Source organism: Sus scrofa, chromosome 17 (assembly GCF_000003025.6).
Source record: "Sus scrofa isolate TJ Tabasco breed Duroc chromosome 17, Sscrofa11.1, whole genome shotgun sequence".
NCBI classification, from domain to species: domain Eukaryota; kingdom Metazoa; phylum Chordata; class Mammalia; order Artiodactyla; family Suidae; genus Sus; species Sus scrofa.
Window position 1 is genome coordinate 54,947,584 of NC_010459.5, and position 16,651 is coordinate 54,964,234.

Below are 16,651 nucleotides of genomic sequence, written 5' to 3' on the forward strand. Positions count from 1 at the left end.
CTCACCCATGGCGCTATTTTCTCGCTGCCACTCCACCTGCATGTCCTTGTTGAAGGAGCTGCTTTTTGCATCGAGATTTTAGGAGAAGAGGCCATAAGGATTGCCCACAAGGCAACTGACAGCTGACAGGCAGCATGAGTGAGGAAAAAAGAAGAATCTTTGCTGTTGAAAAGTGCTGGAATTTGGGGCGTGCTTGTCACTGCAACACCAGCGGGCAATGCTGACTCACAGAGCACACGAGCCTGTTGAAGTCAATGAAAAAGAGCAAGTTCTGGGACATGAAGGGTTGCTCTGGACCAGTCTCTCCTCTACTCGGCACTGGGGGATGTGCTATGGAAAAGCAGAGGATGTAGGTAGGCTCTGAAGGCCGAGCCAAGGGAGAGCCTGAATCAAGCTTCCCTGGAAAGCAATTCTACCTCCTCATCACGCGAGCCAATAAATTCCACTTTCTTTTTAGTCCAGGTTAAGCTGAGTTTTCTCTCACGTACAACTGAGAAATTCCTCACTAAGAGAAACAACAGAAATAACTGTTACCTTGCTTATAGGTCATCGGGAAGGAAAGCCTTTCCCTCCCATTAGTTAGACTATTACCTCAGTTAACCAGGGGTCAAAACATTTTCAGATTACAATGAAAGATTCAATATTTTCTGTAGTCAGGATGGATAGATTTTATTTCTGATGGGGACCAGTGGCTCATTCTAAGAAAAGTGTTAAACTCTCTGGGCCCCCCCAAATCTTATTTTTCTTTTCATGAAAAATTTTGAAAGGGGTTGAAATCACCCTGCTCTTTGCTCTGCACTGGTGGTTAGATCTGTTGTGGAAACTTGCGGTAGAGAACTTTTGAAAAATTTCAGCCAGAAAGTGAAAGGACTCTGGTAATAAGGTTAATGACACCGAATTGTCCTGTTCTGAAGGTTTAGAGTCCTATCCCTTGTTTGGACTAAAAGCATCTCTCTTACTTGGGAAAAGGAAAGTGAATTAGTTGTTTTACATATACCTTCACTCCACGTGGACACGGAGTCAGCTGCGAGGTGTCATTTCAGGAGGACATATAATCGCTGGTTACAGGAAGCACCCATTTCCTGAAGTCACACCTCGACCTGACATCACCGCCGGGGGCGGCCAACCTTTCCTGCAAAGGGCCCTGCAATTACTCACCTCTGCCCCTGTGGCGTGAAAGCTCCCCCAGAGAGGGTATAAAAGAAGAAGGCTGTCTGTGTTCTAATAAAACTTTATTTATACACACTGACATTTGAATTTTGTATCATTTCCACATATCAAAATAGTCTTCTTCTTTTTTTTTTTTTTTTTCCAACCATTCAAAATCTAAGAACCATTCTTAGCACATGGGCCATAAAAGCACAGCCGATGCCTGGATGTGGCCCGTGGACCAGAGTCTGCCAACCCCTGAATTCCTGAGTTCTTCCTGTGTGTCAGGCACTAAAGTATGCACATGACATGCATCATTCACTTAATTCTCACAAGAATCCTAAGGGGTAGGTAATCTTACTATGGCTATTTAAGAAATGAGTAAAACTAAGTCCAAGTGGTGGCACAGCTTGGGGTGATGGGTCCAAGATCACAATGTTTTAGCCAACTAATAGTCAGTAAGGAGATGAAATGTGGCAGTTTAAAAACAGAAACATTATTCATAGCAATTTAAATTTAAAGCAATTTTTTTTTTAACAGTGCTTTTTTTTTTTTTTTTTTTTTTGTGTCTTTTTGCTATTTCTTGGGCCGCTCCCGTGGCATATGGAGGTTCCCAGGCTAGGGGTCGAATCGGAGCTGTAGCCACCGGCCTACGCCAGACCCACAGCAACGAGGGATCCGAGCCGCGTCTGAGACCTACACCACAGCTCACGGCAACGCCGGACCCTTAACCCACTGAGCAAGGGCAGGGACCGAACCCGCAACCTCATGGTTCCTAGTCGGATTCATTAACCACTGCGCCACGACGGGAACTCCTAAAGCAATTTTTAAATGTTTCATTCTTAACAAAATGTTTTGCTTTCATTTGTATCTCGATCTGATGTTGTGTTATCTTTTGGTATCAATCATTTAACTCTAATTGATGGTATTATTCTGTTTCAAATTTCACACTAGAAATAAACTACTTTCTGTTTGCCTGTTAGAGATCAACTCTGCATTTCCGCCTGTGAGCTGCAAGAGACACAGGGTTTTTCGGATCAGCACACACATATCCAAAAAAGAATTTTCTCTTCAAAACACTTGCAACCTCGAAGCTAACAGATGCTCTGGATTTAACCTATAGCTTTTTCAAGTTCATGGGAAGAAGACTCACGGAGTTCCTCCTTTCAGGTTGCTGAAATACAGACTTAAATGCTCTAGAAAATAGCCGATACATTCATGAGACCTGAGCTTTAGGAGCTAAGTTTGGCTTCAAAAAGAAAGAAAGAGAGAAAGGTGGAGAGGTGGGAAGAAGGAGGAAGGAAAGGAGGAAGGAGGGAAGAAAGGCAGGGTGAAAGAAAGAAGGAGAGGGAGAAAGAGAGGGAGGGAAAGAAAAAGAGGGAGGGAGAGAAGGAAAAAGAAACAACAACAACAACAAAGCAGACTTCAAAGCTCTTTCACCCAACAAGAATTACAACACAGCCATTCCAACTTTTATTCCACATCACAGACATATCTGAAACATGTTTGGATTTTCAACTTCTGCTCAGTCCCCGCAATGAAGTAAAAGTGAAAACACAAGCCCTATCCCATGGCAAGCAGACAAGAGACACCTAGAAAGGTCCAAACATACTTGGCTTTGGCAAAATGATAACGATCAGTGTCTGTCTTAAGGAGCTGTGAACCTACTTATCCCACTTAAAATATTTCCCAAAGACGGCACTGTTTCAGAGCAGAAAGCTGCTGTTTGGGGTCTGAAACATATGAGACCAATTTATTCATCTCCCTGGAAGATGTTGCGGCAAGATAAATTTTTGTGGTGTCTCACACAGAGCCACCTCCTTCAGACATGAATACACTGTCTTGAAACTTTTGAGCATCACTTTTGGAAATTAGAGGCCCAAAAGAGAGGGAGGCTCAACCTATGTTTGTCAAGTACAGACCCACACAGACTGCTCTCCGGCCCGAGACCCAGGTTCCCAGCATCTACTGCAGCAGTATGCTCTCATACCTGCTGCCTACATGTCCTGGGTACCACCCGCAGTTAGTAGAAAACCTTGGTTGCCATGGAAATAAAGGCAAAAGAGCAATCAAAGTAGAATGAAGCAGAGGGTGCAGCACCATTGTCCCTTAAGGTGGTGGAAAGATGTTGGTATGCTTAGTAGACTCTTTCAGCCCCTACATGATAACAAATGCTAAAACGCGTGCTCTGATTTTGTGTTTCGTTTGCATTGATTCCATGAGCATTATGGATATCCATCCAAAGTTATTCCCGATGGTCCCCAACCACGTGAAAGGGTGAAAGAGTCTACAGGCAATGAATCATACTTGGAGCATGCAAGGACCCAGGACCCCAGAGCTGAGATGCCCAGGGGTCCCTCACGCCAGAGATGAGCATGGAATGATTTTCTGTCATTTAACACGTAACTTACATTCTCCTCTGCACCTGTGGGAACTGAATCCTCTTTAGCTGACTAAAGGGGAGATAAAAACAAAAGGAAGAGTCAGGATGTTACCAAAACCAGAGCCAACAGCTTGCTGGTGCAATTCTTGGATGCTGCTTATGTACACCTGGTTCTGAGAACTTCAAGGAGGTTTACATAAATATAAACAGTGCGGCAGGATAAATACAAATTAAGCGATGTATTTTAAAATGCAACAAAGGAAAAAGAAACATACAGATGCAGCCAGAATACAAAAGGAGCGGGGAGTGGGGTTGCTACGGAAAACACCAACCCCTGTCTTGGCTGTGGGCAAGTGATGTGTTTGACTGGACAGCTTCTGGTAGCTGATGAAAAGAGGCACCTCTGATCAGTCACACAGGTAAGATACTTGAGCTACTCAGGAAAATTCTGGTCCTAAGTCCAGAGAAATTCAGCCCATAGTCGCCATAGAGGGAAGAGGCACTGATGTAAAGTATCCGCCGTATCCTGATGGTGGGGCAGGGCCAGCATCCCAGGCTGTTTCTTGCATCAGCCTTCAGTGTAGGCCAGTGTCTTTTTGCCAAAGTAAAATCTGGTTAAAATACTTCCACGGAAGGCCACGTGGCTGGGATCCAATGCCTATGACTTCAAGCCCTGTTATTCTCTGCAGTAATTCTGGCATCTGCAGTCCTGCCCCAACAGGAGAGGAGTTGTCCAAATGCTATCAATGTCACAATCATTCTATCGGCTTGCCAAGCTCCAACGTGGGAGGTCATCTTTGCATATATTTTGCATTTGTTCCGAAGCCTTTTTCCGGCTGGGGAGGGTGGTAGTGTTTACAGACCCCTTGAGACTCACTTGACGGAGCCGGACTCTCTTTCCAGAAAAGCAAGCATACACAAGATATTTTGCAAAAAATATCAGGGTGTCCATGGACCCTTGCATTTCGTCTCTTGGACTCCGAGGTAAGAACTCTCACCCATGTTGATTTTGTTCCAAGTCCTGCCTTTGTGTTTACCTTTAAAACTGGCAGTAGGAGAGGGACAGGGGAACTGACACTGACATTTACAAATGTATCTCCTTCCTTCAGTGCTTTGCATCATCTCACTTAACTACCCCTGAGCCGGGAGTGGGATGATTTTCACTTACACAGCAAGAACTGGAAGTACGGAGACGTAAAGACACGTGTTCAGAAGGGCACACTCAGAGAGAGGGGGAAATGGTTCAAAGACCTGAATTTCCCCACTGACCACGATGATTTGAAGGATAAGAATTTTTTTTGGGGGGGAGGGTGATTGTTGCGGCTGCTTTTTCTGCTTCCAGATTTGCTTTCTGTCTAGATAAGCTCTTCAACACGGACCACTTATCGTCTCATACGGATGCTTACCTGGACACACCCCAAAAATATCCCTAAAGTGGATTGTGGGTTTTCTGGAAGCTTCTGGATTGTCAGGAAATTATAGAGCACTGAGAAAGAATTACAAGCGGTATAGTTTTCCTGGAACGACACCCCTTCTCCCCCAGACCACTTCGCTGCTCTTTAACCTTTCACGAAACAGCAAAGAATTGAATGATATTTTAAAAGACCTGCTGAAACCTCACCCACAAACGTTTCAAGAGTCAAGATACTGTCTCCCTGAGGCTGAGAAAACCCTCCCACGGTGGAAATCAGCCCTTTTAGTTTTTCGAGCGCGCTTTCCTGCCCCAGTTGGTTGTAAGGAGACTAGATAGTGCTTTTGGTTTCCTGTGTCTGGAAAGTTCCTGGCGTTGACTGCTCGCTGTATTCCAGAGGACACAGAACTTGGGGTAGACGACGGTGAGGTGGGGGAGGAGCTACTCAGAGCAGTGATGCTTCCGCCAGCTTCATCTCCATCCAGATCTTCCTGAGGTTTCAAAAGTTGGCCTTAGAAGTACTGCCTGTTCCCCAAGAAATTGCCGTTTCCTGTTTTAAACATTAGACTACTCAGCAAAACACTCTTTATTTGGGGAATTAGTCCAGTGGAGCAGTTCTTAAACTGTCAGTAACTTGCATAGCATTTTCACGATGCTTAACCTGCTCGTGTAAAACCTGTATTTACTTGAATATTTTTCTTTGTTGACTAGCTTTTTACTGAAAAAATATTTTAAAAGAAAACATCTTGGAGTTCCCGTCATGGCTCAGTGGTAACAAAACCGACTAGGATCCATAAGGATGTGGGTTCGATCCCTGGCCTCAATCAGTGGGTTATGGATCCAGCATTGCCGAGAGCTGTGGTGTGGGTCACAGATGCAGCTCAGATCCTGCATGGCTGTGGCTGTGGCAGAGGCCGGCAGCTGTAGCTCCGATTCGACCTCTTGCCTGGGAACTTCCATGTGCCGAGGGTATGGCTCTCAAAAGCACAAAAAAAAAAAAAAAAAAGAAAAAGAAAAAGAAAGACAACATCTTATTATTATTATGAATGTAATATAAAACAAAAATGCTCATTAAATTCGAATCATTTTTAAGTTCTTGTTGAAAAGAGATCAGCAAGCGTTAACACAGTAAAAAAAAAAAGCCTATTAATATCAAGAAGAGATTTCATAATTAACGTCACCAAAGGAAACAAAGTAGAATGGGAGGAAAATCACTTTGTCTTATGTGACCATTTAAATGTTTGGGGCTGTCTCCAAGAACCACTCAAGATCATTTTGCATATTTGTGTATGTTTGCACAGCAGCCCACGGATGTAGCCTTCATGTTGGGGTGGCTGAAATATCCAGTTAAAAGAAGAACCCTAAAATGGATAATGAGACCCCAGGTTCTTGGTTCTCTATAGTGTTCAGCACACAAACCAACCTGCTCAGAACCCAAGATCGAGCATCTTGGACTGTGGAGTCAGGTTCCAATTCTCTGTTTTAGCTGTGCAACCTTGGCAAGCCAACCACACCACTCTGAGCCTCAGTTCACCTACTCAAAGGTAGGTTAGTAGATCAGAGGGTTGGTCTGAGGAATAAAGATGAGAAATCCTGAGACGGGAAAGTCACGGCTGAGGCAGAGCTGAAACTCACCCATGTCTGACATCTGGGGGTCAGGCCACCCCACTCCTCCAGGTATGTAAGGACCTTCCTTTCCATGGGCATCCGAGACTCTGGAGGTGTGTGTGTGGGGGGAGGAACAACATGGACCATGTTTGGAATGAGGGTTCAGTTGTCTCTAGTCTTTTCTAGAAGTCAGGGTGTCTCAGAGGAGCAGAAATAAAGATTTTAGGAAATGGATGTTAGAAAGAGAACCCCCTGCCCCACACCCCAGAAGGAAGGACTCCAGGCTAACCTGCCACCTGCAGGTCGGTGCTGGGGAGGGTGCTTGTGGTTGACAGCGAAACTCAGCCCAGCTCAGCTACCCTTGAGCTAGGTGTGCATTGGGGAGAAGGGGGCTGTGTGGATGCCGAGGTGAGCCTTGTTAAACGGTGTCACTCTGTGTCCCAACAGGCTGCTCCAGAGCGAAGCACAGCACAGAGTGTCTCCTCCTACTTTGCAAGTGGCAGTGACTTCGGCTAGTGAGGATGTCAGTGAGGCATCAGGTGAGTGGGCAAGGATCTCGTGGGTGGCTCCAGTGGCGGTGGTGAGGTTTGGGACTGAGCACCCGGTAGGGACATGCGGGGGCCTGGACCTCATCGGTGGTCGCCTTTCCTAGACTCCTAGAACTATGTGAACGAGATGAGTAGGGATGTGGATTTATGTCCATCAGTCTATGAAAATCGCCGATGTTAGTCTTATATAAAGCACCTAGCACAGGGCCTGCACATAGTGTGTACTCAATTAATGGAAGCGATTTTTTTTTTTTTTTTTTTTTGGCCCTACCCCACAGCATATGGAGGTTCCCAGGCTAGGGGTCTCATCAGAGCTACAGCTGCTGGCTTACACCACAGCCACAGCAACGCCCGATCTGAGCCACGTCTGCAACCTACAGCACAGCTCACGGCAACCCTGGATCCTTAGCCCACTGAGCGAGGCCAGGGATTGAACCTCAGATTCATTTCTGCTGTGCCTCGCCGGGAACTCCAATGGAAGCGATGTCGTGAATGCTGGGGAGAAGCGGCCCAAGCCAGGTTTCCGTGGCCTGTTGAAGACGTCTCTTGATTAATTCCATGTTGCTTTAGAAATGTCCTTATATCCAGCCCAGAGATATGTTTGCTCCTGAATCCTGTACGAGCAGACTTTTTTTTATTTTTTATTTTTTTTGTCTTTTTGCCATTTCTTGGGCCGCACCCACGGCATGTGGAGGTTCCCAGGCTAGGGGTCAAATCGGAGCCATACAGGCCGGCCTACACCAGAGCCACAGCAACTCGGGATCTGAGCTGTGTCTGCAACCTACACCACAGCTCACAGCCACGCCGGATCCTCAACCCACTGAGCAAGGCCAGGGATCGAACCCTCAACCTCATGGTCGGATCCGTTAACCACTGAGCCACGACGGAAACTCCAAGAGCAGACATTGTTTCACACTGCTCTTAGGTTGTATTAGGCTCCAAAACTGGACCGAGGAACAGGACGATACGGATCTCAGATAAAAGCGTGATGACCTGCCCCCCGAAGGCTGATGGCACACAGACCTTTGTGAAACAAAAGCCCTAGGACATGCTAGTATTCCGAAATCCTTATTGTTTATATTTTGGCTTCCGTTAATGAGCCCACCCAGCTTGGTCCTTGACCAAGTTACAAAAGAACATGCTTGAATAAACAGGCCTGAGGCCAAGTGCCAGAGGCTGCCCCAGAGACAGCTTCCTGCATGTGGTTTTGATCCTCTAATAAATACTCTTTGTTGGCTTGCATCTCTCCATCTTGTGAACATGCCTTAGAGGCAACTCTACAGCACTGAAAAAAAAAAATGGTAATACTAACACAGATAATAATAACAATAACAACCCATATTACTGGGCTCTGTGTGAGGTTAGTTTTTTTCACCAGTATTCCAGGTCACAATGGAGCCAGATGTCCCCCTTTCTAGGAAACATCTATGACACTTTTGCTCTTGCTCTGAAGCCTTTGAAAATGAGGTGTGTCTTTATTTTCCTTTCTCACATTTCATGGCATATCTGCAACCAGCCTGGATTCCATGTTCAACACATAATTGTAGATGAAGGCCTTGGAGAACGAATTCCTTTTCTCCTCATCTTCTCCACACAGTGGAAAGCCTGGGAGCTGAGGACCCAGCAGGACCAGATTCCCAACCTCACGTCCACGGCCGGCAAGGATGCTGTGATGGGTGATCCCTGATGGATGAGGAAGGGGACAGCTGACAGGCTCTCCCACACGGGGGATGTATTCAGGAAGGGAATTCCAGAGACAGGAAGGATGGTGCTGCCGCTCACATCACAGCGAATGAGAGGGAAGGAGGCTAAAGCACGCAGTCGACCTCTGCAGACCGGAAGGCGTGTCTGGGGGTCTCGAATCCCTCCGCCAGAAGAACACCACAAGGTGTGAGGCTGGTCAGCAAACACGAGAGCGTGGGATTCTCATTCCAGTCTCAAAACCAGAAACACTTCAATCTTTCTCCATGAACTGCACCTCTGGCTGTAATCGGGTGGGTCAAAATTGTCCAGCCTCCTTAACCACCACAAAAGCCCAGTTTGAAATCTAAAGGATCTTGGGCGGACATTTAATTGCTGAGAATAAGGATCTACAGGGCACATGTACATATCATGTAACTTTCATGAACACGTGCTCCTCTCCTGTGAAGAGCACGTTCAGTTCTTAAAGGAACGTTTCCTTAAAATGCAGCCCATCGCCCTTAAACCAGCAGACAGCCTCTTGCTAGCAGGTCTTCCAAAGCACCAGTTTGATCCACGTTCATTGATTTCACGGTGTTCCCAACACCTTTTCTTTTCTTTTTAAATTTTAAACATTTTATCACCGTTGATTTACAAGGTTCTGCCAAGTTCTGCTGTACAGCAAAGTGACCCAGTTCAACATACATAGAGATGCTTTTTCTCATATTATCTTCTGTCACGTGTTATCACAGTCAGATGGGGTAGAGTTCCCTGAGCTCTAAGGCAGGTCCTCGTTGCTCCCCTTCTAAGTGTACTAGTTTGCATCACGAACCCCGACCTCCCAGCCCATCCCCCTCCCTCCCCATCCCCCTTGGCAACCACAAGGGCGTTCTTCATGCCCACGACCGTTTCTACCAGGCTAGGTGTTTCAGCCCACTTTCAAGTGCCCCGTAAGTGTCCACCCTATGCCAGGCTTTCTTAACCAGAATCCCTGTGGATTCTGGGGTCACACACAGACTTCTGCATTTGAAACCAATAACCCAGATGAGCCAGAGGCGCTCTTAAGTTCTCTTGGTTGCTTCTGACCTACACTGACCACTGCCTTGTCTAATCACCTGCAGCATTTTTTACTTGTCCTCCTCGGATTAATGAACGCTGGATCCCCAATTTGACTGTTTAGGGGGTGGAACTATCACTCGCTGAGAACCAGGCACTTTACCCTCATTTTCTGACTAGGTTCTCCCCCAAATCATGAAAGGTAGGTATCACCACTTACTCTGAGAGCAGAGGAAAGCAAGACCTGGAGGGACTAAGTCATGGGCCAGGAACTGTCAGGGCTGAGACTTGATTATGTGTCTCTTTGGCTTCAGAGCTCACATTATTTTTCTGCCTCCTCATTTGTCTCCTCCAGAGGAAAGGAGGAAAAGAGCCACTTTGAAGATATTCCAAATATATCATTTACGAATTGTGTGCAGACACACACACGTACACACCCGCAGGTGCATGCTCGCGTATGTATCTCCTTCCTCCAAGTGGACTTTAAGTCGTTCGATGGTAGCATATAAACCTCATTGTTTTGTGCATCGGGTGCTGTTGGCACCAGGAGCCACACACAGATTTTTTTTTTTGTTCCTTTTTTGGCCGCATTTGTGGCACATAGAGTTCCCAGGCCAGGGATCAGATCCGAGCCGCAGTTACAATCTATGCTGCAACAATACCGGATCCTTTACAGTGGTGGGCCAGGGATCGAACGTGTGTCCTGGTGCTCCAGAGACACCACCGATCCCGTGGCGACACAGTGGGAACACCACACATGATGTTTAGATCACGGCCAGCGATGTCACACTCGAGGAGGGTAACACTGTCCACGGAGCTGTGTCTCGGATGCTCTCAGTGTCAATGACTGGTTCTCATGACAACACGAGAGACTCACAAGGTCCCGATTTCACAGGTAAGAAAATAGAGGCTCTGCGTGTTCAAATCATTTGCCCACAGTCACACAGTCCCATCCTTCCGATTCTGGCTGCTGTGCGAACTTGCCCTACCCAAGATTTTTAAGGATCATCTGTTCCAATCTTTTCACTCAGCAGACGAGGAAAAAGAAACCCAAACAGAGACAATAACCTTTGTGAGGTCCCAAGGCAAATGGTATTCCAGTGAACTCTGAGTAATAAGGGACACAGTTTTCCACATAACCGGATTTAGACATTTGGGGGGCAACTACAGCATGACTTGAACTTAATATTCTCAGAGGGTGTTTTTGCTTATAATAAGAATTACTTTAGGAATCAAGAATATACATCAAAACAATGTATAACTTCACACTGACAGCCTGTTGGGGGAAAAATTCATTTCTGATATTCATAATTACAGACTTAGAAAGCTACAACATTTGCTTAAAAGCGTCTCAATTAAAAGAGAAGAAAGAGAGGTTAGGGTTAGTGGAAATATCAGAATTTTCTATTATATGTCCTTGTTCTGAAAATTTTTACAAGAATGGTTTTCTTTCTTTCTTTCTTTCTTTTGCTTTTTAGGGCTGCACCTCCAGCATATGGAAGTTCCCAGGCTAGGCTGCCAGCCTACGCCACAGCCACAGCAACGGGGGATCCAAGCGGCATCCGTGACCTACGCCACACAGCTCGTGGCAACGTTGGATTCCCCAACCCACTGAGCGAGGCCGGGGATTGAACCTGCATCCTCGTGAATACTAGTCGGATTCGCCTCCGCTGCACCACAACAGGAACTCCCAAGGATGGTTTTATAACCAAAGCTTATTCTAATTTAAAGAAAAAAGAAGACTTTCGTTCTGTTTCCTACTAGAAATAAGTTCCTCTATGAGAATGTAAGCAATCTATTTATTCCCTGATTTTTCTCCTTCTTCTTTGGTGTTTTACTTGGGGACTGTTTTTATTTTATTTTACTTTAAAATTTTATCGGAGTATAGTTGGCTTACAATGTTGTGTTACTTTTAGGTGTACAGCAAAGCGAGTCCCTGAGGTTTCTTCAATGTCCAGTACTTCGCATACACACAAACAAACAAAAACTTGGCACAAAGACAGTGAATAAAACTACTGCTGGATGACTGCATCACCCCCATTTCACGTCCATGTAAATCTGTTCTTTCTGAATGGGTGAAAGAAGGCAAGACAAGATTCACAGGTGATTTGGTTTTTAGTTTCTCTTAACTTCATTTGGTCGACTAAACAAATAAAGCCAAATAGCGGTCAAACAAACAAACAAAAAACCAAAGCCAAAACCAAAACCCAATGAGACTGAAATAAATGAGCAGACGAATGCCAAGTGGTCCTGATTTTCACGTTCAATGGGAAGCGCTAGACTTTCAAAGGGGAACTAACATATCCCTTACAGATCCCATAAGGAATCAAAGATAAAATACATAAGGTTTAGAAGCTTAGAAACTTCCCCAAGCTGGACAGTGCAGAAAGATGAAGAGGGGGCACGGTTCCTGCCTCAGCCTCCTGAGCCCAGAGGAAGTAAGTGACGGAGGTAGGAGTGACGGCTCTTTGGCTGCTGTTGTGTGAGTCTTGGTGTGGGGGCTTTTAGCGGCATGATTTAATTTAATCCTCACTTCATTTCAATAACTTAGGCACGACTATTATTTGCATTTCACAAATGTGGAAACTGAGGCTCACAGAGGCGGACTGGGACTCAAAGTTGAATCAGTCTGACCCCAGGCTTTTCACCCTTACACCAGTGTTCCCCAAACATCAGTTCTTTTCCGACCTCCTGTGTAGGTGTTGCCACACCGTATCCATCGTCTGTGACAGCCGCGGACCTGTGCTGCTCAGACGTCCCTGCAAGAAGGACAGCCTGACACTCACGCCTTCGGCATCCACTGCCACGGAGCTTCCCCCGGCTGTGGCCAGGAAGTGACTGAGCACAGAGGGTGCTGGGCTATTTCTGCCCAACGCAGGACCGCCCCCCACCCCAGGGGGCAGGCTCTGCTCTGGGATCCCCACTGGCTCAGCACCACCTTCAGTCTGGCTCCTTCCCTCTCTCCCTTCACAGGCGTCAGACCCTCACTGTGGTCTGCAGCCTCTCTCCACCTATTCCTGCCCCCTCCCCTTTATCTGCTACTGCTGTTTTCCTGCAATAAACCTGCACATCTGTTCTGTCATCTTGGAGGACCCTGATTACTTATTATCAGTACCATTGTAATTACATAACATTTCCTTTTAATTGAATTACCTTTTTGATTTGTTTGTTTGTGTTTTGTTTTGTTTTTAGGGCCGAACCTGAGGCATATGGAGGTTCCCAGGCTAGGCATCGAATCGGAGCTGCAGCTGCCAGCCTACACAACAGCTCACAGCAACTCAGGGTCTGAGCCGCATCTGCAAGCTACACTCCAGCTCATGGCAACGCCAGGTCCTGAACCCACTGAGCAGGTCCAGGGATTGAACCCGAATCCTCATGGATGCTAGTTGGGTTCATGACCGTTGAGCCACAAGGGGAACTTCTAATTGGATTACTTTTCTTTTTCTTTTTGGCCACAGCCACGGCATGTGGAAGTTCCCAGGCCAGGGACTGAACCCTCGCCACAACAGTGACAATGCCAGATCCTTAACCACTAGGCCACCAGGGAACTCCTGTGTTACTTTTTAAACTAAATAACACAGTCTCCCTTTGGGCAAAATATGTATTAAATCTTGAGTGTAATGTGCTGATGTTATTTTTTTCCTAATGCATGCTAATTTAAGTAAAATGTTTGACTATGAGTCACTCGAAGTCTCTAGTTACATGCCATGGATAGAACCTACTTGGAAATTGTTCCCTTCATTATATTGCTGATAACATATTTTTTAAAATAGAGATTGATGAGGAAGGAGGATTAGAATGCCAAATGACATCATGCAAAGTTTTCATTAAGTTTTGGAATTTGTGTTCTGGGCAGAACCCAGAAGGAAGATTTCTATGCAATATAAAACTGACAGGAAAAAGTTTCAGAAATCCAGCTGGATTCTGGACAAGAGAACAGCTAACACCACTGCGGCATCTGTATCTGTCACCGTCCTTGCATTGTGTGCCAAGTGGCACAGATGTTTGGTTAAAATTGCTAAATTAGGTTTTTCCAGCTCTATTTTATAGCCCCCCAACCCCATCCCTGACTTCTTGCTCATCTCTTGGCCACATTTGAAACCGGCAAGAATTCTGAACATGTGTGGCAGCTGGGGTTTGCTCAGCAATGATGAGCAAGGCAGAGCTCCGGGAATATTGCTCAGCCCCGCCTGCCACATTTCCTTGGGTGGCCTGTCCTCATTTCTACAGAGGACAGCAATTCAGACAGTGGTTTGAAGCTTCCTGTCACGAGCACATTGTGTGCCTGCCCTGGAAAAGCAATGGGTTGACACCTTGGTTTTCTAAAGGGAGCAGCAAGTGGCTCTTACTGACGGATTCCATCGGGCTGGGGAAGGAGAGGGAGAGCCAGCCCAGAGGTGGCTCATCTCCCAGGGTGAGAGAGAGCTCAGAGAAAACCAGAAGAATCCACCATTCTTAAAAGAAAAATGAAATCACGAAATACCACAACCCTCTGTCATGAGCCGGAGTCATTCCCAGAATGAAAAATTCGACGTGTTCATTTCCTTTCCTTTCCCACAGAACACATGCGTGTAACACAACAGGCGTGTCATTTTTTCCGGGGAGTGAGTTACAAGTCTTCCACTCAAGGGCGAGTGGAGTCATCTTAGATGAGAAGAAAATCCATGCATTGTTTCGTAGCTCGGTTGGCCCCATAGAAGCCCCTTCTCACGCCATCCTAACCCCAAACCTCTGCATTTGAAAACAGGACTTACCTTTTTCCAGAACAGTTTGCTCAGAGGCAGAGAGGCGGGGCCCCCCTTTTCCTTGGTGCCTTCCTTTGTTGTTTCGGTGGATGCAGAAGTCTTGGCGGCCCCCTGAGGCTCCTGGGCCGTAACGTTGGCTCTGTCCGACTTGAGGTCGGCTGAAGCGGAGGGTGACTTTTCAGCGCCCTGCAAGAGTTTAAAAAGCATTGCTATATGGATCTCGGGATTTCAAAAGCCAAAGATCTCTTTTTCTAGAAAAGAGCTGGGCTGGGGCTATCCGTGGACAGTTTCTTCTTCGTAATTTTCTGTCTTTCCCAGATATTCTACGTGGATGTGGACTTGTGTTATAAAATCTTGGAAAAGTCAAGATAGTGCCCTTTCGCAAAACATACATATTGAACCATTACGCATCATGGTGGTGGAAGTAACGGGTTAGGTATCAAAGCGGTTGTTAGAAGGGGAGTTAGGTTGAGGCCATCCGTCTTCAAGCGGTGGTGACCACGCTGATGGCAATAAAAGCAATCTGAACATGCATGTTTGTTTATATGATAAGGACATTTTATTAGTCCACATGTGAAACTAAAGATGGCTTTTACAATAAGTACACTTTAAAAGATGTCACGTTTTCCTCCCACCCTCTGGTTTGGAGATTACTGGTCTAGTCTATAAAATACATGGCAGGCAGGTACAGTGGGATCCAGGGATGAGGTTTGAGTCCCAGGAGCATCCATAAGCCCCATTTCTTCACTTTTTTCAAATTTTCTTTTTTAAAAAGAAAATGCAGTTGATTTACAATGTTGTGCCAATTTCTGCTATATAGCAAAGGGACCCGGTCAGACACACATCTATCCCCTTCTTATATTATCTTGCATCTTCGTCTGTCCCAAGAGCCTGGATATAGTTCCCTGTGCTGTATGGTAGGACCTTGTGTGGCCTGGCCCGAGGGCCTCTTCCATCCTTGCCAAAGGGAGCACTGACCTTCTCTCGTTTCGTGTGACACTTTTCTTCACTTTTAGATTCAGCCTCCACATCAAAGTTAAACATGATTGAATGGATGGCACCTGACATAGAACCCCATGCAGCCGTCGCTCTTTCTGCTTTTCTCTCTCCCACACTTCCTCCTACCTCATCCCTCATCCCTCTCCCCTCGGAGAGGTCACGCCGAGGCCCAATTCCCGGACATCTGACCTCCTCAGGGACTAGGCTGTGACTCCCTGTGCTCTGTCACTTCCTGAGTCATGGCACAGAGGAAGCGTTAGAAGAATTACAATCTCCATTTATCTCGACACGTGTGAACGTTGCATGAAAAGGGTTAACACTGGGCTCATCTGACTTAACCTTGTCATCCGAAGTATCTACATTGTAATGATTCTGGGTGAAGGGACTGGTGACAGAAACATTTTATATTCCCAGGGGTGTCGGATCTCTGACTACATTCCCTGATTAAAAGAAAAAAGAAAAGAAAAAAATCTAGCAAAAATAAGAGGGTACAGACAAATTCAGGACGTTCCCTAGTACTTTTGATGCTGGAAAGAGTCTTGGAGCCCAGCTAGCTCCATGCCGGATTTTTCTCGGATGGGGAAACCGAGACCCCCAACCCCCACCCCGGACACTAATCAGTCTGGGCTCAGAGCTGAACTTGCGGCTCCTACCTGGTGGGTGTTCTTGCCACACACAGCACGTTGCCTGTCCAAGGGAAGTTCACAAATACTGTGAATTTTACCAGCTGATGCAAGACAATATCTTCTGGGCTGACATTTTTGATACAAGCAGGGAGTCATTTATCGAGCAGATGCTACGTTTGAATCAGGAGATAAAGGGTCAATGTCTAGACGTCAATGTCTAGAAATTACTTTTGTGAAAGGTGATCCCGGAATAATCCCAGTTCCATATTTTTTTTTTTTTAATGTAAAAAAACCACATAATGCCGGGGTTTAAAATACCCTCTGGCTTGTATCAACAGTGAAATCGAAACGGTTGAGCTCAGACGGTTCTGCATTTATGCATGTTCCAAATGTTCTCGGACACCTGGTGCTGCTTGAGCGCTAAGTGGTAATGAAATTAACGAGGG

General features: G+C 46.0%; 1 protein-coding gene and 1 long non-coding RNA gene across 20 annotated transcripts in view; one reads left to right on the forward strand and one right to left on the reverse strand.

Annotated features, from left to right (window-relative positions):
- Positions 1-16,651, reverse strand: part of BCAS1 (breast carcinoma amplified sequence 1) — a 118,757-nt gene that overhangs the window by 26,870 nt on the left and 75,236 nt on the right. For 12 of the 18 annotated variants that reach the window (XM_021077187.1, XM_021077186.1, XM_021077188.1 and 9 more), the window contains 2 exons: positions 14,590-14,766; positions 3,561-3,602 (listed from right to left, as the gene is read on the reverse strand). In XM_021077187.1, the coding sequence (XP_020932846.1) occupies positions 3,561-3,602; positions 14,590-14,766 (219 nt within the window). The remainder of the gene's footprint in view (positions 1-3,560; positions 3,603-14,589; positions 14,767-16,651) is intronic. The other 6 variants (XM_021077191.1, XM_021077195.1, XM_021077194.1 and 3 more) reach the window with 1 other exon arrangement.
- Positions 4,214-8,933, forward strand: LOC110257494. Of its 2 annotated transcripts, XR_002340134.1 has the most exons (4): positions 4,214-4,516; positions 6,430-6,620; positions 6,999-7,090; positions 8,616-8,933. It is a non-coding gene; the product is annotated as an uncharacterized LOC110257494 (long non-coding RNA). The 2 variants fall into 2 exon arrangements; XR_002340133.1 differs by lacking the exon at positions 4,214-4,516 and having other exon boundaries at positions 5,942-6,620.